Source organism: Chelonia mydas, chromosome 23, assembly GCF_015237465.2.
Source record: "Chelonia mydas isolate rCheMyd1 chromosome 23, rCheMyd1.pri.v2, whole genome shotgun sequence".
Taxonomy (NCBI): Eukaryota; Metazoa; Chordata; order Testudines; family Cheloniidae; genus Chelonia; species Chelonia mydas.
The window spans coordinates 9,977,275-9,998,873 of NC_051263.2; the positions used below are offsets into that span (position 1 = coordinate 9,977,275).

The 21,599-nt window shown below is 56.6% G+C and overlaps 1 protein-coding gene across 1 annotated transcript; it reads right to left on the reverse strand.

Annotated features, from left to right (window-relative positions):
• Nucleotides 1-148: 148 nt before the first annotated feature.
• Nucleotides 149-20,029, reverse strand: LOC122463689 (maestro heat-like repeat-containing protein family member 7). The gene is given in 19 exon segments (XM_043534870.1): nucleotides 149-364; nucleotides 569-670; nucleotides 2,294-2,374; nucleotides 2,376-2,411; nucleotides 2,413-2,451; nucleotides 4,413-4,589; nucleotides 7,275-7,482; nucleotides 7,863-8,017; nucleotides 8,327-8,476; nucleotides 9,701-9,810; nucleotides 10,324-10,335; nucleotides 12,525-12,660; nucleotides 13,844-13,948; nucleotides 14,255-14,341; nucleotides 14,965-15,088; nucleotides 15,671-15,750; nucleotides 16,986-17,111; nucleotides 18,784-18,884; nucleotides 19,894-20,029. Coding segments are annotated over 19 exon segments (2,181 nt in total).
• Nucleotides 20,030-21,599: the final 1,570 nt, after the last annotated feature.

The following is a 21,599-nucleotide window of genomic DNA, read 5'->3' on the forward strand; positions in this document are numbered from 1 at the left end:
AGGTTCCACTACCACGAGCCCATGGTGGGGTGGGGGGAGGAGGGGATGGGCACTGCATGGGGAGCAGTGGGGTTGGAGGGGGCCCATCAGCTGATCAGGGCAGTTTGGGGTGAGCTTGCTCCTGCGGGTTTCTGACACCCCTGAGCCTTCATTCGGCAATCAGGAGCCCAGGCGTTACTTCTCGCTGCCGGCAGGGACTGAGAAGAGCTTGAAACTGGAGCCAGCCCCCCTGCTTAAGGGACCCCTCTGCTCTGTGGTTACCTAGAAACCTGATGGCCGCTTCTCTAATGGGAGCCTGCGGGTTTTTCAGAAAGGCCATGGCCTGGCAGAGGAAGGTTTCTGCCCTCTCCTTGTAGCACGCCACCTAGGAGCCAGAACAAGGGAGCACAAGGTTATTAAAGGCCTTTCCATCCTGCAGGCCAGGTTCCAGATCTGTGGAGTGTCCTGCTTTCGCCCCTCCTTCCTCTGCCGGGGGGATCACGCAGCGGGACTACAGCCAGGGCCAGGTGTGGTCCCGGGGCTGGGGCTCGGTGTGGGCACGGAGCCGGGCAATGGAGGGCTCCCTCACCAGGCAGTCACAGCCTCGCCAAAGCTCCTTTCGCTGGACGAGAGCACCGAGCTGGCTCCACCTTAGGAACTCCACAGCACGGCTGAGGGCGTCCCAACACACCTGCAAAACAAGAGGGGCCGGGGCGAGCCGGCCACGGTTACAGGAGGTGGAAGCCAGGGCAGTCCCTTGGCATACGCGGCTGCATAGGGGACCATGAAATATGGGGCACCAAATTGCCCCAAATTTCATGGTGCCACTAGGCGGCTGCATGCTGCACATGCAGCAGCCCCAGCCCCAGCCCCAGTGACCCGCCCTATACCTCGGCCAGCCCCGCCGCGGGCTGCGCCCACTACATAGGGCAGGGCCGTCCCTGGGGGCGGCCCAGACAACTCCCTCCGCCCGGCCTCTTCCCCTTCCCCCTCTGCTACGCCCCTGGCCTGCCCCCATTCCACCTCTTCTCCGCAAGCCTCTTCCCCCAGCGACCCCACACTCACCGGCAGTGGCAGGAAGTGGAGCAACCCGGTACCAGCCCGCTCTACTCCAAAGGATTGCCCCCCGCACTCACCGGCGGTGGGAAGCGGAGTGCCGCGGCTGGGAGCTGGCAGGGTAGAGCGGGCTGGGGCCAGGCTGCTCCGCTTCCCGCTGCTGTCAGTGAATGTGTGTGTGGGAGGGATCCCTTTCCCCAAACCCCCTCCCTCGAGCCACACGGCTGGAGCCGGGGCGAGGGAAGCAGAGCTGGCTACTCCCAGCTCTCCGCTAATCCCCCAGGCCACTCTGGGCCTGTGGGCCCCCCAAAAGTCGCCCCACACAGCTCCTGCCTCCCAGACCCTGGTGGGGGGGAGGGGGAGGCCTGGGACCCCACACAGTCCCACTGCGGGGGGCTGGATAGGGCACCCAAATGGCTAGGGACGGCCTGGCTGAAAGCCACTAGCCTAGTTACCGGAGGCCATGTGTGCGGAACGGTTCCCGGCCCGCGGCTGCTCGCGGAAGGGCGGAGGTGTGGCTAAGGCAATGGCTGGAGACCTGACTCAATTCCCAGCTCTTCCTGCAGGAACTCAGGCAAGTTGCTTAGGCCCAGGGCTACAAAGGGATTTAGGTGCCTAATGCCCATGGGCATTCAATACTTCTGAGGCACTAGGCCTCACACTGTGCCTTAGTTCCCCACCTCGTGGGGGGGTAGGAGGGTGAATTCATTACTGCTGGGGGCATTTGGCTCCCAAGTGATGGGGGCCATGAGAGTGAGCGTGTGCACAGGCACCTGGGGCGGGGCGGAGGGGGGGGCTTGGGCATGTCATGGCTAGTAAGAGCTGACCGGGCTGCTTGGCCAAGGGCACATTGGGTCATGGGCACCATCCGGAGGCTGGGTAGCTCTGGTCCTGGTAGGGACCATGGCCAGGGTTGTGCTCTTCCCACCAGCACAGCCAGGGGCATGTGCGGAGGCCAGTGGCTGTAGGAGTGGTGAGCTGACCCCTCCGCCCACCCATTCTCTCAGCCTGGCTGCACGGGGGGAGTGTTGGCCTCAGAGGAGGCAGGGAAGACTCAGCAGTTGGCTGGGGCGCCATGGTCATGGCGCTACTGGACTCAACGTTCAAGTGATTTTGAGCACCTGATTGTCACAGCACTGAGCACCTGCCCTCTGCCGGCCAGACCCTTGAAAGGGGGGGTGTCACATGTTGGTCCTCCCCCAACAAATTCCTCGTCACTGTAACAATCTCAGCTGCAGGCTCGAGCTCGTGGCCTCACCTGGGACACATTGGGACGCTCATCATGCAGGAGGAGGAGCAGCGGGACCAGGCTCTGGAGGACGAGCTCCTTCATCTTTCCTCCTGCTGGGCTCCCTTACAAGCTCCAGCAGGTGTTTTAAAGAGGGCGATGGAGAGCACCCGGAGTTTGCTGGACTCCTGCAAGAGAGGATGTGGGGAGGAGGACGCCTGTGACGGTCGTGCTCACCCAGCAGGGTGAGCGCTCACTGTGACAGAGATGTCTGCCCTGCAGGGGGTATTGCTTAACTCACCCCCCAGTCATACAGGCACAGCTGGGGGGCCAGAGTCTCATGGGCATAGCGCCATTGAAGGCAATAGAGATGCAGGTTTCCACCAGCTGAGGGGCTGGCCTGGCAACTTCTTGGCCAGAGAGAGCAGTAAGGTGGGGTGAGACAGCCCCTGGGGAATCTCGCAGCCCAGCTCTGGGCACACTGACTATCAGCACCCGCCTGTCAAGCCAAGGGGGAAACGCTCAGGGCAGAGCAGCACCAGGACAGGGACGGCAGAGAGGGAGCGATGAGGAAAGATTCAAAGAGCGAAGGGATGTGTGTACTTTGTCCTCCCGCTTTGCGTGCCCGACTCACACTGGTGCTGACCCACAGCGACCCTCTAGCAAGGCCAAGGGGGCCAGGCATGGGGGGCAAATTCCTACACTGCTGTTTGTTCGGGCCACGCACAGGGACCTGGGGGGGATTTAAGCAGGAGCAAGGGGTGGTAAATGTGCAGGAGCTCCCAGATAGGGGGCCTTGGAAGCCATGCCTGGAAACCACCCAGCCTCCAGGGGCTTGGGGGTTGGCAAGGGCTGCCCCACTCCTACACATGGGTTTCTTGTTAACTCAGGGTCGGCCCCACTTGGTCACATGATGCCCCCTCGCTGCATGGCAGCTGGTGGAGCCGGACCAGTCCAGTGACCTGGGAGGCCGGGCGAGCTGTGCCCAGCAGGGAGAACCAGGAGCAATAGCTGGGGGCTGTAGGGAGGGGCCACTGCTTTCTGGGAGGTGAGGCTGAGGGTAAGGGGGGGCAGCCTGGGGGGGCGGGTTGACTTGAGCTGTTCTGAGAGTGGCTGAACCTTTAAATGGTGCCCCCCCAATCAGCAGTTACGTGTCGCCTCTGGGCACCAGGTTCTAGACCAGGCAGTTCTCTGAGTGACGTCTGTTGTAAAAGTGTTCCTAAGTTCTTTTAGTCTGTTTATCTATTTGGCTGCGCTCTCCTGTCTGGTCACTTTGGAGACAGGCTCTTGGAACAGTAGTTCTCAGTTGTCTTTCCATCAGGAGCGGGTGCTGGCCTAGATGCAGGAGCTGCTCTTGGTGTTGATCTTTAGCTGGGCCTGTGCCACTGCTAAATCAAGAGCGGCCGGGTCCCAGCAGAGTTGGGGAGGGCTGAGGGTAGGATTTAGCGTTGTGAGAGCTGGGGAGGTGGGTGGTCCCTCCAGGAGCCCCCACTGGGGCGTTACCCCTGGAAGGCAGTAATGGATGGGTCCCTTTCTCCCGCCCACTTTGCTGGCTCTCGCCGTGCAGTGGGGGACTGAACATCAGTCTGGTGAACACGCTGGCGGGGGCTCGTTTGTGGTTACAAAAGGCCTGGGGAGAACTAGCCCCTCCTTTGTTGCTGCCCTGCCATGAGAACGAAGGGGAGAGGAAAGGGCGGTAGCTGCAGAACCTACAGACGGAGCCGTTTCCTTATGGAGCTGAGAGGCCAGCTGTGGGATTCCTGGCCAGGGAGGGGAGGGGCAGGATTTTCACCAGGGTACCATCACTTGTTACCCTGGAAGCCAGCAGGAGCATTGCGGCACCCTGTGCTGCAGAGGCCCCCTCGCTGCATGCAGGCTCAGGAATGCATGTCCTTCCCTCAAGGGAAGCCTCGTCCCCAGGCTGCCCTGATCCTTGTCAGCAGGCCTGCAGGACACCAGGGTTCCCACCCTTACTGCCATATGCTCTGATGGAGAATGGGCTAGCAGAAGAAGGCGGGAATGGGTTCATGTCATTTTCGACAATCCTTTTTCTGGCTGGGGCCATAGCATAGGTCCCGCTAGCCCACCCGCCAGCCCCCATTCACACGTCTGTGGCTTGAAGGGTCTCCCACGGGCCGCCAGGCCTTACGTCATGAAAGAACGGCAGGAGTTTCTCAGCCACTTGCACAGCCACGGTGCTGGCGCTCTGCCTGTCCATGCCGGCGAGGATGTCTCTCAGCACGGTGATGGCATTGGAGATGATGCCCCTGTCTGCCTCGTGTAGCCGCTCCACGATGACTGGCTGCTGACGCTGGATTTTCCCCACCTGTGTGAAAGGAGGAGCTGCTTTACGAAACACCCTCCGGTGACCCAACAAGCCATTTCCAAAACAACGTCTGCCTCCCCTGCAGACAGAGCCATGGGAACTAGGAGTGCAGGGGGTGCTGCAGCACTCCAAGCTTTTACTCTGGGCTCTGCTCCTTGCCCCACACACAAGGTCCCAGCTGCCGGCCCTGCGCCAACTCCCAGCTGTGGCCCCAGCCTCGGCCCCCTTGCCCCATCCCTCTCCCGCCCCCCTGGAGCCATGGCCCTGCTCCTGACCCCAGCTCTAGGGGTGGTGGGGTGTGTGGACAGGTGTAAGGGGGTGCTCAGCACCTCCACTATAAAAACTCTTCTCGCGCCCCGCCTCCAGATGACATGTTAGAGCCTCAAAGCCCTTGCACAGCCCCAGCTAGGATCGCAGGCAGCGGGGCCGGCTACCTGCAACATAAGCAGCTGCTTCCTTGTACCCCCGATCTCAGGGGGTGGTATTTATTAGCAGGTATCATCTGTGGAAACTTCTCTGCACAACACCTTGACCCCAAACAAATCAAGTGTATTCTTCTTATAAGGGTTAGAATAGCACCTCCAGCGCCTATCTGCAATCAGGGCGTGTGCTGGGGGCTTTCCAGGCACAGAAAGAGACATTCCCTGGCCTAGCGCTTCCAGGCTAGACACACAAAGGAAGCTTTCTATCCCCGTTGTACAAGACATGGAACTGAGGCACAGAGAGGCGACATGACTCACCCATGGTCACCCAGGGAGTCTGGCAGAGCCCGAAACTGAACTTGGGTTCTGCTGAGTCCCAGGGCCTTACAGCCCAGCCTCGGCGAGGGAGCCGATTTTGTACACGAGTTCTAGCGTTGGTCTGTTACTAAAAGCCAGATTCAATCATTTCTGTATTTGGCTTTTGAACTGTTCAAAGACAGGCCCACAAAACCTCAACCGGGATCAGGGGAAAAAGTGTCCAATACAGGCTTACTGGTTCTGGAAGGAAAAATAAAACACCAGCAAGTGAAAACCAGGCTGAGGACATGGAACAATGGGAATGGTGGATAACAAAGAGAATTACAGTCATGCCCTCTCCATGTCTGATCGATTCATCGTCCGGGTTTAATAAACCGGACTCACCCGCTGTTCTCAGGTAAGTAAATTATCATTATGGGAAGAGTTGCCTTCAGATTGTCTCCTCTTTGACCAAGCTGCCAGATCTATGTATTTAAGTCCCAAGGGTTTTCTCTGCCTTCACTATGCTGTGTCTATCACACTTGTTATGAGGTCTGAGCAGCAAAAGGCCCTTCTCGAGCTCTTCAGAGGAGCAAGTGCTGCGGGACAGAGCTGTGACGTCAACAGTTAAAACCTACGAGGCTCAAAAAGGGGATTCGTAGGAAAAAATGGTTCCAATTGAAGCAAATGGCTCTGTCCCGGCGTCCCGGATCACTGGTGTCACCAGCATTTCCTGGAGGTCTAGAGTCCACAGCTCTGCTGCTACTCTAGTGCTAGGGTTCTTTGGATCACACACCCAGAGACGCACCCTGCAGGAGCCAGGCCCTGCCCTGCAGAACAACAGACAAAAGCCAGGCAGGGACTTGCCCAAGGTCACCCAGCAGGTCAGAGGCAGAGCCAGGACTAGAAACCAGGGCTCCTGACTCCAGGCCAGGGCCAGGTCCCCTGGGAAGCTTTCAATGACTCCAGCCCTGCATCAGCTCCCTGATGAAGGAGTTGCCAAGGACTTTGAAGGAAAGAGCTCACATTCAGAGGGATCATGGTAAATTGGAGGACTGGGCTATAGACAACAAAATGAAACTCACCCCAAGACAAAAGTGAGGTGCTACATTTAGAGAAGAAAAAGCAAATGCACAGAAACAGAATGGGGGATAACCGTTGAACTGCTGAGAAGGATCTGGGAGCTGCGGTGGATCACAGCCTCAGCATGAGTCAGCAAAGCGATGCTGTTGCAAAAAAAAAAAAAAAGCAAATGCAATTTTCGGTTGCATTAACAGCGTATAGCCTGCAAGTCATGGGAGGTGATAGTACCACTCTACTCAGTGCTGGTTAGGCCTCAGCTGGAGTACGGTGTCCAGTTTTGGTCACCAATGTCTACAAAAGATGTGGAGAAACTGTAACGGATCCAGAGGCGAGTGACAAAGATGATCAGAGGGATGGAACACAAGCCATACGAGCAAAGGTTGAAGGAACTGGCTATGTTTAGTTTGGAAAAGAGGAGATTGAGGGGGGACGTGCTAATGGCCTTCAGATTCTTCGAAGGCTGCCAGAAAAAAAGATGGCGAAAAGTTGTTCTCTCTTGCCACAGAGGGCAGGACAAGAGGGGATGGGTTCAAACGACAGCACGGCAGATTTAGATTAAATCTCAGGAAAACCTTCCTAACTGTAAGAAGAGTAGGACAATGGACAGACGACTAGGGAGCTTGTGGAAGCCCCTTTGCTGGAGGTTTATAGAAGGAAGCTGGAGCCATCTGTCTCGGCTGGGATAGACACAACAAATCCTGCATCTTGGCAGGGGGCTGGACAAGCTGACCTTGCGATCCCTTCTCACCCTGCGGTTCTATGAGAGCTGTCCCAGAGCACCAGGAGAGGGTTTCGGCGTGTTCTGCCTCGACCATAGCACTGGCTAGAGTCACGCTCTCTCTAGTGGCCCAATGGCGATACCCAGTGGGAGACTGAGAGACACCCTCAGGCCGTGGAGGGGGAACACGGCGCTCCTTCCCTTGCTGCAGGGGCTGGAACTTACCGCCAAGGGGGCGACGCCAGCCTCTTGCTGAGAGACATCGTGATGCTGGCGCAGCGGCCATTCCTGCAGCCTGTCGAGCAGCTCCCGTAGGACCTTTCCTGCGGTCTTGGGGTGGGATGTCAGCACCCTCCACATCTCCACAGCAACGCTGCAAAGGGAGAGAGCCGATTTCACCTGGCCAGAGCCCCGCCAGCCTCCTGCACCCACCGCCACCTGCACCCTGCTGGGTCTCCCGCCACCGGCCAGCCCTTTGTTGCCCTCCAGATGCAGCAAGGGCCCTCACTGCCTGGCGCAGGCTGCATGGGGGCCGGGTCTGAGTGTCAGCCCCGGGGGAGGCCGAGGGCTGCCATATGGGGTTTTGCAGGCTGGCCTGTCTCCACGGCATGTCAGCCTGCAAAACCCTCCAGAACAAGCAGCAGCTCTGCAGGGAGCAGGAGGTCTCTGGAAGGTTCTGCACGCCCCTGTCCCTGGCAGCAGGACCAGTCCGGGGGAGCCGGAGCGCAAGCGGCAGCAGCCCCAGCCCCGTACCTGTCACATGACAGCGAGCAGCCCAGCAGGGTTGTGACCACCTCCTCGCTGTACTGGTGGCCCAGCACGACAAGGGCCCTGAGCAGCTGCTGCTGGGCCAGCGGCTCGCTGATGGAGTCCAGGTTGTGGTAGATGCTCATGACAGCCTCCGACACCTGGAAGGGAAATGGGGAGATGGGAGCCTTGGCTTCCTCGCGCTGCTATTGATCTGGGATGCCAGGGACCTGCCGTACCTGAGAGCCATCTGCCCTCCCACATCCTCTTCTCCAGCTCCAGGCCTAGAACACAGGGCCAATTCCCGGCCTATCGATTCATAGACTGCAAGACCACAAAGGGCCATGGAGATCACCTAGACTGACCCCCCTCATGGCACGGGACCTGCCCCCCAGTAATGCCGAGCGCCCAGAGGCAGAGTCTCCCACGGATAGGCTCCCCCAGCAGGCTGTTCTCACTGCAGCTCTTACCCTCTCCAAGCTTGGGCTGGGGACCCACAGGATCACATGCAGCATGTGCCTGGCCGCCACCGAGTCATGGACGCTGGTGTCTCTCATGCCCTCGATAGCAGTGAGGAGGAAGTCCATGCGCTCGGATGGGTTGAAGTACTTCCCAAACATCTGAAACAAACCCGCCAGTGAAACCCCTTTTGCTGCCCAGTGCGGTTCCAGTCGGACCGAGCAGCCAGGAGTGCAGGCAAAGCCCGCTCTGCCGGGACAGGGCTGGGTTACTGCACCTGGGACGCACAGTCCCCAGCCAGCAATCAGGAGCTGTCGTGCATGGCACAGGCCAGCGTGACAGTGCACGGGGGCACAATACCGCACAGCACGGATACACTCTCTAGTGCTCAGCAGGGGCTGGCACTGGTGCGTGGACGCAATGATGCCTTGGAGAGCATTAATCTCTGGGGAAGCTCCCACCACACCTGACAAGGAGCTGGGATCAGGTTTGGATGAGACCCAGTGCATCTTGGGATGTGGCATGTAGGGAGGCATATTGGTCCGCAATAGTAGAAGCCTTGCCAGCAGATCGAGGGAAGTGATTATTCTCCTCTATTCGGCACTGGTGAGGTCACATCTGGCCCCCCACAAGAGAAAGGATGTGGAGAAATCGGAGAGAGTCCAGCAGAGGGTAACGAAAATGATTAGGGGGGCTGAAGCACATGAATTATGAGGAGAGACTGAGGGAAGTGGGCTTATTTAGTCTGCAGAAGAGAAGAGTGAGGGAGGATTTGATAGCAGCCTTCAACTACCTGCGGGGGTCGGGGGGGCGGGTTCCAAAGAGGCTGGAGCTCGGCTGTTCTTAGTGGTGGCAGGTGACAGAACAAGCATCAATGGTCTCAAGTTGCAGTGGGGGAGGTCCAGGTTGGATATGAGGAAACACTATTTCACTAGAAGTGAGCTGTAGCTCACAAAAGCTTAAGCTCAAATAAATTGGTTAGTCTCTAAGGTGCCACAAGTCCTCCTTTTCTTTTTGCGAATACAGACTAACACGGCTGTTACTCTGAAACTATTTCACTAGGAGGGTGGTGAAGCCCTGGAAAGGGTTACCTAGGGAGGTGGGGAATCTCCATCCTTAGAGATTTTTAAGGTCAGGCTTGACAAAGCCCTGGCTGGGATGATTTAGTTGGGGTTGGTCCTGCTATGAGAAGGGGGTTGGATTAGATACCTCCTGAGGTCTATGATTCTATGAGGTGGAGTGGGCCATAGGCAGGGCTCCGGCCCAACTGGATGGGGTCAGTCACACGCCTGGGTCTGTCCCTTCCCCCTGACTCCTAAGGTGTTAATTTCTCTCTCCTGAGAACTCTGGGCACAACAATCCCAGGAAGCATTGAAAGTAGTTACCATGGCGATATTGCTGGTGTTGGTGAACCAGGTGACCCAGAAGGTGTTCTCCGCTCGCCACTCCCTGAAGACCTGCAGATACTCTGCACTCTGCTTTGCCAGCGTCGAGCCTGAACCAGGGAGGGGAAACAGACAGCAGGCAATAGAAATCAGAGGTTAGCTTTGGAAACAGGAGTTTTGCAAGGAAGTTTAGAGACAAGTACATCTAAGAAACATACTGTAAATTCAGGCCAATAAACTCCCCCCCCCCGCCCCGAACAAAACTAAACAAACTAACCCCCCTGGAAGAGTCAAAATAAACCAGGCAGAAGTGCAGCAGCAGTGTGAGGCTCTCCAGTTGATTGCACTGAATGCAGCATGTAGGATTACCAGCCCTGTGGGCAGCTAGCACATCTGGGCATTTGGCCCAAGGAGCTACTGCCCTCAGAGACCAGGAGGCCAGAGGATCTGAACTGGTGGAGCCAAGGGAGACAGCGAGGTACATAGAGGAGACTTTCAGGGATGCAGTAGAGTGGTCCCACCCCCCGTCTGACAGCCTCTGTGCTGCTGAGGAGGGTGAAAGTTTCTGGGAAGGAGAACATCGAGCTGGAGCAGAGGGAGATGATCCCATAGTTGGGACCCACCTTCCAGATGAAGTCAGGATATTCTCTCACACTGAGGCTGCCCCTCCTGAGGCGGGAAGCCCAGTTACAAAGAAAAGCCAGGTAATAGTAATGGGAGATTCAATCAATAGACATATAAGCAGTTGGGTTTGTGATGAGTGGGAGAACCGCATGGTAAATTGCCTGCCTGGTGCAAAGGTTGCAGCTCTCACGAGACAGCCAAACAAACTTCTGTGCAGTGCTGTGGTATGTAAGCTAATGTTTAAATCGGCCTCTGTACGAGATAGCGAATGTGACAGTGAAGTTTATAAAAGTCTCCAGATGTGATCCCTGGCAAGCCTGACTTCAGTACCAGGCAAATTGTTGAAATGATAGGAAAGAAGAGAATTATCAGACACATAGGTGAACACAATTTTTTGGGGCAGAGTCAACATGGCTTTTGTAAAGGGAAATCATGCCTCACCAATCTACTAGAATTCTTTGAAGGGGGTCAACAAGAATGTGGAGAAGGGTGATCCAGTGGAAATAGTGTACTTGGACTTTCAGAAAGCCTTTGACAGGGTCCCTCGCCAAAGGCTCTTAACCCAAGTAAGCTGTCATGGGATAAGAGGGAAGGTTCTCTCATGGGTCAGTGGTTAAAAGAAGCAAACAAGAGGGATAAATGGTCAGTTTTCACAGTGGAGAGAGGTAAAGAGCGGGGCACCCCAAGGATCTGTGTTGACACCAGTGTAGTTCAACATAGTCATCAATGATCCAGAAAACAGGGTAACCAGTGAGGTAGCAAAATTTGCAGATGATACAAAATGACTCAAGATAGTTAAATCCAAAGCAGACTGCGAAGAGCTACATAGGGATCTCACAAAACTGGGGGACTGGACAACAAAATGGCAGATGACATTCAATATTGATAAATGCAAACTGGACACCACAATCCCGACTATACATACACAATTATGGGGTTTAAATTACCACTCAAGAAAGAGATTTTGGAGTCATCGTAAAGAGTTCTCTGAAAACATCCACTCACCGTGCAGTGGCACTTAAAAAAGCCAACAGATGTTGGGAACCATTAGGAAAGGGATAGATAATAAACCAGAAAAATGTCATAACGCCCCGATACAAATCCAATGTGCGCGCCCACACCTTGAATACCGCGTGTAGTTCTGGTCGCCCCATCTCAAAACAGATATATCAGACTTGTAAAAGGTGCAGAGAAGGGCGACAAAAATGATTAGGGGTATGGAAGAGCTTCCATATGAGGAAAGATTAAAAAGACTGGGGGCAAGTCTACACTTAAACCACTCTATCGCCATAGCTGCACCGGCGCTGTAGCGTTGAAGAGAAGATGGTCCTCTGCCAACAAGCTCTTAATCCACCTCCCGGAGAGGCGCTAGCTATGTCAGTGGGAGGGGTGCTTCTGCCAACAGGGGTGTGGATTTTTCACACCCCTGAGCAATGGAGTGATAACAATATAGGTCTGCAGTGTAGACCTGGGACCATTTAGTTTAGAAAAGAGCTAACTAAGGGGGAAGATGACAAAGGTCTATAAAATCATGACTGGTGTGGAGAAAGTGAATAGGGAAGTGTTATTTACCCCTGCACATAACACGGGAACTAGGGGTCACTTTCTGAAATTAATAGGCAGCAAGTTAAAAGCAAAGAAAAGAAGGTATCTCTGCACACAATGCACAGGCAACCTGTGGAAATTGTTGCCGTGGGATGTTGTGAAGCCTAAAAGGATAATTGGGTTCAAGATAATTAGGCCGTGCAACCCCAGACTCTACATGTCCCTAAACCTCTGACTACCAGAAGCTGGGACTGGATGAGAGGGGATGGATCACTCCAAATTTCCCTTTTCAGTTCATTCTCTCTGAAGCATGAGGCACTGGCCGTTATCAGAAGACCCAATACTGGGCTAGATGAACTGATCTGAGTCAGTATGTCCATTCTTATGTGAGTTATGAAGAGTAGAATATGGACAGGGGAAGCTAAAGACATCAGGGGAAACTCCATGGCTTGAAGGACTATGGATACTAAGGAGGTTTTTTTCAAAAAGTGTATTAGGAACAAAAGAAATCCTAGCAATGGTGTAGACTCATTACTAGATGGAGACTGTTTAAAAGGATGCAGAAAAGGCAGAAGTGTTCAATAAATATGTTTCCCATGTTTGGAAACCCCATGTCAGTGTATTTAGGAAGGACAAGGGTCTCCAGTGCTCTTACGTTTTTGCCGCAGCATGAAGTTGTAGAGGTGGTGAAGTCCCTCCATAGCCGATCGGCAGATCTCCTGCTCCTGCTCAGCACAGCGCAGAGTGAGACAGCCCACCAGCTGGCCCAGGACTCTGAACTCCTCCAGTCCCTGACGGAGAGAGGGAGCAAGGGGAGTCACTCGCCCCTGCAGGCCCAGCGCAGCATGTCCCCCTGGCATTGCACTAGCAAGGGGCTAGAACCGGGGGAGGCAGAGCCCAGCGCAGAGAGACTGGGGACAATGAGAGCAGGAGGAGCCATGGGGCCCATCACCAGGGACTGAGGGAAGCTCAGCAGGGACGGGAAGTCTGGGTAGCAAAATCAGCAAAGGTTGCCCTCGAGTGGGGACCTGGGTAAGGAATGAACTAACGTCCAGTCTCCATCTCAAGGGCAAGCTCCTAATCGCAGCCCCTTCTCCCATCCCCCTCCCTCCACTGACCTCAGGTCCAGGAGCGTGAGGTCACCTTGGACTCCTCTTCTCTGCATTGCGCCTCTCTCACTCCATCCTGGAGCTCCCCACAACCCCCACTTTCTGCGCCGCACCCAGCCTGCCGGCTCTCTCCTGCCGGCTCTCTCCTGCAGCCTCCCCCTCTAGCCTCCCCCTCCTGCCAGACCTTCCCTTGCCCCTCCTGCAGCCCCTGCGCTCGCTCCCTGCTCTTCCCCAGGTCGCACCAAGCCCCTTGCCCTCCTCTCCTGGGGTCTGCACGGCCTCCCCTGACCCACTCCCCATTGCTCTGGCTCCTTTGGCCCCTCCCATCCCTTTCACTGTGTCCCCTCCCACCTCCCTCCTTCTCTTCTGCTGCCCCAGCCTCTGGGGGCATATCATCCAAGCGCCCCCCTCCAGCTGCCGGAGGGGAGGCCCTGCCACAGGGGGGATGGAGCAGCTGGAGCAGCTCAATGGCCCTGAGCACCCAGAGCAGGGGGTGTTCATCTGGCAGCCTGGCAGGAGCTGATGCCAAAGCATCCCGGGGGCAACTGACGAAGGGGGTGAACAGACACCTGGGTTCAGAGGGTGCTCTCAGGGCGATCCTGTGTAAATCCGCTGACCCTGCGGAGCAGACTTTGGTCCTAGGGGAACAGCGGGGAGAGTCCTTGGAGATAGAATTATGGGGCTCCACCCAAGGCCCACTGGAGTCAGAGGACAGACCCGTCCACATCAGGGCTCATTAGATTGGACTCCTACCGAGGATCTTGCTGAGTCACTATTCCAGGCCCGGGTTTTCCCTGCCAGGGAGCGCTGCACCGCGAGGCTGCTCAGTGCACTTAGGAGACAGCCAGAGTCACAGGCTGCTCACCTTGAATTGGTGTTGACCAGAGATGAATTTGGTCAGCCAGGTGATTCTTCCCACTGCCCTCAGCCGCACATGCACCTCCTTGGATGCGGTCCAGGGGAGCAGGACCTGAGAGAAACAGATTGGGACAAATTGCGAAGGAGAAGTACCAAAAAATAGCACAAGCACATAGAGTGAAAATCAGAAAGGCTAAGGCAAAAATGAGTTCTAACTGGCAAGGGACATAAAAGGCAATCAGAAGCAGCTCTGTAAATGCATTAGGAGCAAGAGAAAGACAAAGGAAAGTGTGGGGCCACTACTCTGAGGAGCAGAAGGCACGGGGGTGTCCCATGCTTGGGATTAAATGGAGCCTAGGTCCCAGAGCCCCACCCCAGCTACAGGACTCGTCCCCTTCCTGCCCCCATGCCCCCACACCTCCATGATGTTTTGCAGCACCACAAGATTGGGCTTCTCCTCCTCGCACACCAAGGCCTTCAACAGCTCATCCATGGTGTTCAGAGTCTGCGTGCAGAGCAGAGGAGAAACCACAGCAAGTGGCGTTACCCAGCCAGGCGATGAACCAATGCCCTGGCGTGTGACATGCCCCAGGCCATGGCAGCCCCCGCTATTCCAGCTCACCCTCTCACTTGTACCCGCAGGGGACCTACTGCAAACTCTCCTGGCAACAGGACCCCACCCGCTTTTGCTGTCCCCAGGGAGGCCACTGCACACAGTCTAACGCATTAGAAGAGTCAGGAAGGACTCCGCATTTGAGCGGGAGGGGAGATTTCCAGCCAAGCTTCACTTCCCCTGGCCTGTGTGCATCTCAAGCAGCCGATCTCATGGCCCTCAGCCATGCACTGGGGTGAATGTGCTTGTGAAGGGAGTGTCTGTTCCCCACTAATTGCCGGTGCCTGTGAAGGATAAATGCCTACTACTGCTACCCTATGAGGGAGTTACTCCTTTATCTGCGGCGGTGGGGCTTGTGCTTTGGTACTGCAGGTCCTGAGCTGAAGCGCTGCCAAGGAGCTGTGATCATTACACTCTTATGCCAGCGCCAGGTAACCCAGGGGGCAGGGACACGAGTGACTTGCAGGATTCCCCCTCGGTTTGGGGCAGCTCCTCATGGCTAGTTTGGGGCTTACGTTGTCGTATAGAGCAGCCTCCAGGCCCTGGTTGGTCTCTGCTGGAGGCAGGGAGAAGGTGCTGGAGAAGCAGACATTGAGCAGGCTGGATAGCTCCATTCCCCGCAGCAGTGGCTTCACTTTGCTAAGAGAAGAGACACGCGCGGATTGGAGGGCTGAGGCGAGACTGATGCACTGATGTTGGCCTCAGGCTCCCAGGACATGCTGGGCAGGCTTCTGGGAAGCTGAGAGCAGGGCACCAGCGGCACTGAGAGAGAGCCCCCCATGGCGTAGGCTGTGCCACGTGCCAGGGCTCAGCCTGCCCAGCCTCTGAGCCGCAGGGAGTCGCTGAGCTGCCGGTGTGATGCAGCTGGCACAGCTGGCGGCAACTCCGGTGGCTCCCTCCAGCAGTGCCCAACTGCCCCTCTCCCGCCGGAGCCATCGCCTGCGGGTCCCAGAGGGGACCGGTTCAACCCCCTCGCTCCCTCCCCCACATCTTCACACGGCCACTTGGAGAGGTCGCCAGGCACCGAAGGATCCTCCACCACCAACCCACGGGTGCCAGCTCACATCCACCAGCACCATCGCCTGGTGCCACGTGCCCGGGGGAATCAGAAGACGGGGGAGGAGCAGAGGGGGCAATGCCCTGGAGAACTGGCCATGCCAAGAGGCTGGCGTGTCTGGCTGCACACAGCACTAGCTGGGGCTGCGCGGGCAGGCCGGGTACCTCAGCTCCATGATGGCGAGCATCGCTTGCTGACGCACCCCGCTGGTCAGGGAGTCGACGGACTCAAGATCAATCAGCTCCTGGGGAGACAATGTGGGGAAGTGCCAGCCGGGCTCCGAGCTCCCGTAAGGCTCCAACTGGGGAGCAAAGAGCAGGGCCTGCAACACGTGGCCTCGGCAGACAGGTCGTCCTACTGTGGGCTTGATGGTGTGCAGGGCTCCAGCTGGGGAGCGCAGTGCAGGGCCTGTGGTCAGTGCCCCAGCATCACGCGCCAGTGCACTGCAAAGGCTCCATCAGCATTAGCACCCAGGGACTCCACCTGAGACCAGGCTCCTTGTGCCAGGTCCTGCACACACACAGTGAGAGCCAGTCCCTCCCCCAGAGAACTCACGAGCTAACTGGACGAGACAAGGCATGGGAGGGAAACTGAGGCACAGAGGGGGAAGTGATTTGCCCAAAGGTCTCACTGAGGAACTGAGCCCCAGCCCACTGGACCACCCACCAGCACACGCTGTCCCACATTCAGGGAAGGGAGGTAAGCTCCGGAAAGCTTTCTGCAGTGCCGCAGAGCAAAGACTTTCCCAATCTACGGAGCAGATTTGTTGCTAGTTCCCTAGTGGGCACTGACTGCGGAGTTGGGGCTCTGTGCAGGGAGAATGGTGTATACAGAGCGACCTGGTGACTAGGGAAGCTGGGTGCAAGGGAACAATCTACGTTTCAATACAGTGACATGTTCAGGACCAAAGAACGCAGGCCACACTCACAGCATGGGAGGCTCTAACCCGGGAAGCGGTGACTCTGGAAAAGACTTTTCAGTCATGGTAATCAGCTGCACAGGAGCGCCCAGTGCGAGGCTGGGGCCAAAAGGGCTTATGCCATCCTGGGCTGGACAAACAGGGCAATCTCCAGTTGTTAGAGAGGTTATTTTCCCTCTGTATTTGGCACTGGTGCGACCACTGCTGGGATCCTCTGTCCAGGTCTGGTGCCCACAATTCAAGGAGAATGTTGAAAAATTGGAGAGGGGTCAGAGAAGAGCCACAAGAGTGACTGAAGGACTGGGAAACATGCCTTATAGTGAGAGACTCCAGAAATCAATCAGTTCAGCTTCACAAAGAGAAGGTTACAGGGTGCCTTGATGACAGTCTGTAAGTACCTACACAGGGAGCAAATGCTTGAAAATGGGCTCTTCAGTCTAACAGACAAACGTCCAACACGATCCAGCGATTGGCAGTTGAAGGTAGACAAATCTGCAGAGCTCTCCAGGCCAATCACTAAACCCCCCAAGTAACATAGCCCGAGTGTGTGTTTTACTCACCTTTATCTTTTTCACAAGGAGGGCTTTGCCAAGAAAAGCTGCCAGGTTTCTCTGTGGGTGCCTCGTGAGGACGGCCCTGCTGATGGTGATGACACAATCCAAGAATTCAAGTTTCTTGGCCTCCTCCTATGCCCCGCAGAGATTAGACAAAAACAGGAAGGTTAGCGTGGAAAGGAGCTGCCAGTGGGAGAGATGTCAGAAAGCTTCCCCCCAGCGCTGCTCAGGCTTTGATATGCCGAAGGCCAGAAGGCCATTCATCTCCCAACATGAGTGACTATGTGGGTTGGGCAGGGCAGCTCTGTGTGAAACCAGACCAGAGAGGGAGCAGATCTCACGGGGTAGGTGTCCAAAGAGGAAACTGCAAGATGGGGGCTAAGCAGCCAGACAGTCTTACTGGGGGCTTGATAGAGTGGGAGGAACATCTGGGTGTGACACCCTGACACCCCAATATTCGCCACTGTCATCTAATTAGGATATGTTTGGTACCAAGTATGTCTTGTAAGGTATCATTCTAAAAGTCTTTCTCTGCTAGACATTAATGTCTCATTGGATTGCATGTGCTATCGTTGGATGTGACGTTCTGAAGTTCAGCTGTGTATGTGTTCCTGAACAACACTGTGAGGTTCAAAACAGCCTTTCAGGTAGAACAGCAAAAAAGCCAAACACTGGCTCCTGGAGGAAATGCACAAGCATTAGGGCTACCCCAGGAACTGCGTGCAATAGAAACCTCCCCGAGATAACGCGACACAACGGGACCTGTTGGACCCAGGTCACAGCAAAAGAGTTTTCCAGCAGGTGGGAAGAGAAGATAAAAGGGGAACAATGACATCGCGGGGGGGACGGGACGGGACCTCAGACTCCCTGCAATAAGATACCTGGAAACACCTGAGGGACAAAGATTGAACCATGAGAAGTGATGGTCCCAGGCTAGAGAGAGATTCCTAGCCTGTGCAAGAAAACCTGGGAAATCCAAGCTGCAAAACCAAGGCAGCTTCTGCCTTAAGAATCTGCCAACCTGTTTATCACTCAGGGAGAATTTGCTAATGTCTAGTCCTATCTATCTGGTGTGTAAAGCTTCGTTTGTGTGTTTTGTTTATTTACTACGGTAATCTGCTTTGTTCTGTTTGCTATCTCTTATAACCGCTTAAAATCTACCTCTTGTAGTTAATCATCTTGTTTCTTGTTTATACCACAACCCAGTTTGTAGTATAAATTAGTAAGTGGGAGGAGGGGCAAAGAGTTGTTCATACCTCTCTCCACACCGAGGGAGGGGGCGAATGTCAGAAAACCTTTGGGTCTGTACTCCAAAGGAGGTGGGCACCAGAGAACTGGGACAAGGCCCTTCAGCTGAGTCTTCCCAGAGCTGATCTCAGTGTCTGTGTCTTTCTGCAGCTGGGCGTGGCCCTGCTTGTGTGTATGGCTGGAAGAGGCTTGTGAGCCGAGCCCAACAAGACAAGGTAACGGGGGCCCAGGCTGGCAGAACAGGCGGGCTCAGTGATAAGCCAGTACATCAGGTGGCACCTCAAAGGGGGGCAACCCATCACGCTGGGGACTGGCCAAATCCAGTGGGCACAAGTGGGCAAGGGCCATGGTGGGTGCCTTTTGCAACTCAAGAGAGGATGTTTTTAAGATGCTTTAGTTTCAACAGGAATTATTTGGGGGCAGGTCTCTGGCCTGTGTTATACAGGAGGTCACAGTGGTCCCGTCTGGCCTTAGAATCCATGCCTCATCCGGAGAAGGACGGATGGTGCATGTGGACAGGGCAGTAGCTGAGAGATCAGAGGAGGGCTCTTGGTACCTGTTCATTGCCCTTGAGAAAGGCGTTGATGTACTCTAGGCTCTCTTTCTCCTGCGAGTCTGGCCCCATAAAGCAGGAGGCATTCCCAGGTGATGGTGAATCTGATCAAAAACAGAGCAGTGGTAATACCTGGGGCTGCCAAGCTGCAGGCTGGGTGACAGAGATCTTAGCAGAAACCCTCGCCCCCCGCTCCCACCCCAGCAGGGTAGCAGCCCTAATGCACAACAAGGTCTGGCACAGCCATCCCTGGTTTCCCCAACTCTTTGCTGCTCAGCCCAGCAAAGATCCAGTCAGAGCCCTGGTTCCCAGCGGCCACCCCACTTCCCTGCCGCACCCAGCATGCAGGCTGAGCCTGGGGATTTGGGGAGCGCCACACCTGGAAGGAGGCATGATGTCAGGCTATGAGTGGTGTCCCCGCTCTCCGGGCCATTGCTGGAGGGGGCAGAGGGACTGGCAGTGAATCGGTCTGCTCCCCGCTGCGGGAGAGGGAGGAGCTACCCAGTCTGCGCGGGATACGGGGACCCAGGGCCTGCCCGTTCTGCTTCCTCTGACTGCCTCTCCTGCCATCGACAGCCACCGGGTGTAACCTGGGCAGGCCCTGGTTTCCCATCATCGACCCCCCCACCCAAATGCCCTGTGCTGTGCCATGTGTCACTCCCCTGCAAAGGAGCCAGCAGATGGGGCTGCAACATCAGGGGGCATCTCATGCTTTGGCCGGCGCCCTGCAATCCTAGGCTTAACAACCCACAGTGCACAGAGCATCCCCTTCGACCGGTGGAAACATCTTCCGACCCCGCAGTGTGACGGATCGGGGTGGGCAATTCAGTCAGTCTCCACCTGATGCTTCTGCTGCCGCCCCAATGCCCCGATCAGATGCAGGGGCTGCAGCTGCTGCCAGCAGGAGGGGCCATTCCCCCCTGCCTGGGTTTTCCTGTCTCTCCATCTCATGGCAGCCCAGAGTTGTACAAAGGTGATGGAGTCTTCTCCCGCCACTGACACCCTGGTCTTGCAACCCCAACCCCCAGAGGGGCCAAGTCCCACCGCAATGCAGGGCCATGGCCCCTGCCATTTTTGCAGTCCCCTCCGCCCACCCAGGAGGCACCCACTCACCAGCATGGAAGGGCTGAGGCACACACAGCTCCTGCTGCTGCTGTGGCCTCTTCCGCGGACTCTTCCTTCGAGGAGGTCTTGTCTCCTCCCAGGCACGGATGGGTTTCAAGGGGACCTTGCGGACTTCCTTAGCCATCCTGCAAGAAGCCAGGACAAGGCATTGCTTGTGAGGGATGAGAGGCGACTGCCCCGTTCAGCATCAGGGCCAGTCCACGTATTGCCATTCCACCAGCGCCTACAGCTGCCAGCTGAGATCAGGGCCCTGTTGCCCCAGGTGCTGCAGACAATCCCTGGGCCGTAGGGCTCAGACTCTAACTAGCCAAGGCAGCCAGCAGGGAAACAAGCCAATAGATGTGCTCAAAGTCACCCAGTCAGTCAGCAGTACAGGCAGGATTAGAACCCAGGTCTCCGGACTCCCAGGCCCATCCCGCAGGCCAAACGGCCTCCCCCGGGTCTCTCCCGCCTCTCCTTCTGCTGGTTCACAAACTGCCCAGCAGACAGGCTGCATCCAAGCACTCAGGATTCTTCCTGCCCAGGGAAATTACCCTGATCCCTTCCCCCAGGAATCTTGGGGCCGTGGCAGGTCCCAGGTGGGGGAGGCAAGCGGGGTGGGGGAGCGGGGGGCGGGCTGGTGAGCAGCAGGAGTTGCTCTGACACCACCGTGAAGGGGAAGAAGCAGAAGGCGGGAGAGCGGCAGGCAGGCAGGCTGTGCGGGGGCAGAGCTTTGTGGCGATTTCACCTGTTTGCCCTGCAGACAGGCTGCTCACAGAAAGGAGACTTCCCCAGAGTCCCCTCCAGAGCTCAGGGGGACTGTCCTGGCATCGGACTGTCCTGGTGAATGGAACAATGGCTCCGGGCAGCCGGAGAATGCCTGTTCCCCCGGCAACCTCAGTGCCATTCCCTCTGGAGGTGATGGTGTCAGCAAAGGTGCTGGAGGTGGTCAGGCCTCGTGGTTGGAGCTGGACTCAGGAGGCCAGGGCGTGGGTGGAGTGAGGTTGGAGTGAGAGCAGGGCTGGAGTAGGACGAGGGGCAGGGCCACCAGCTACCTCCCGGTCTGGGCACTTACCTGACCCCACCATGCTGAGCACACGGGTGTTGTGGTATTTAGGCTCTCAACCCCCCCTCTGCAGAGAAGGGACCTGTTCTCCCTAATTAGCTGAGGCCCGGAGTGGCGGGGACTCACCTGATCTCACACAGAAGACTTACAGAGGAGCTGGGAACTGAACACAGCTCTCCTGGGTCTCAGCCCAATGCCTCATCTGTGCCGCCTTCCCGTGCCTTCCCACCAGCCCTGCCAAACCCTCTCCTTGTCTCCGTCCCCTCCGGGCTCGACTGGTGCCACCCCTTCTGTGGAGCTGCCCCGAGCTCCCTCCTGTGCGCATGCCGCTGCCCGCTTCCTGACTGGCACCAGGCTAGACAGCCGGGACCGGGGCGCTTGGCAGACGTGCGCCGCCCAGCCAGGAGCTCGGGGAAGGCTCGGTGTGGTTGGCGATGCAATGGAAAAGCAGAGGTGGACACTAGAAGATTCTCCTACCTGGAGTCAGGAGCGGGCAGAAGCCTGCGTGTAAATGGGCCACCCACTTTCTGCTGCCGGTGGCGGAGCTGGAACTGCTGGCTCAGCGTTCCCCAGCGGCACGTGCCAGCTCTCGCTCTGCCAGAGCCAAGCCTGGCAGTGAGGGGATGAGGCTGTGCCAGCCAGCAGAGGC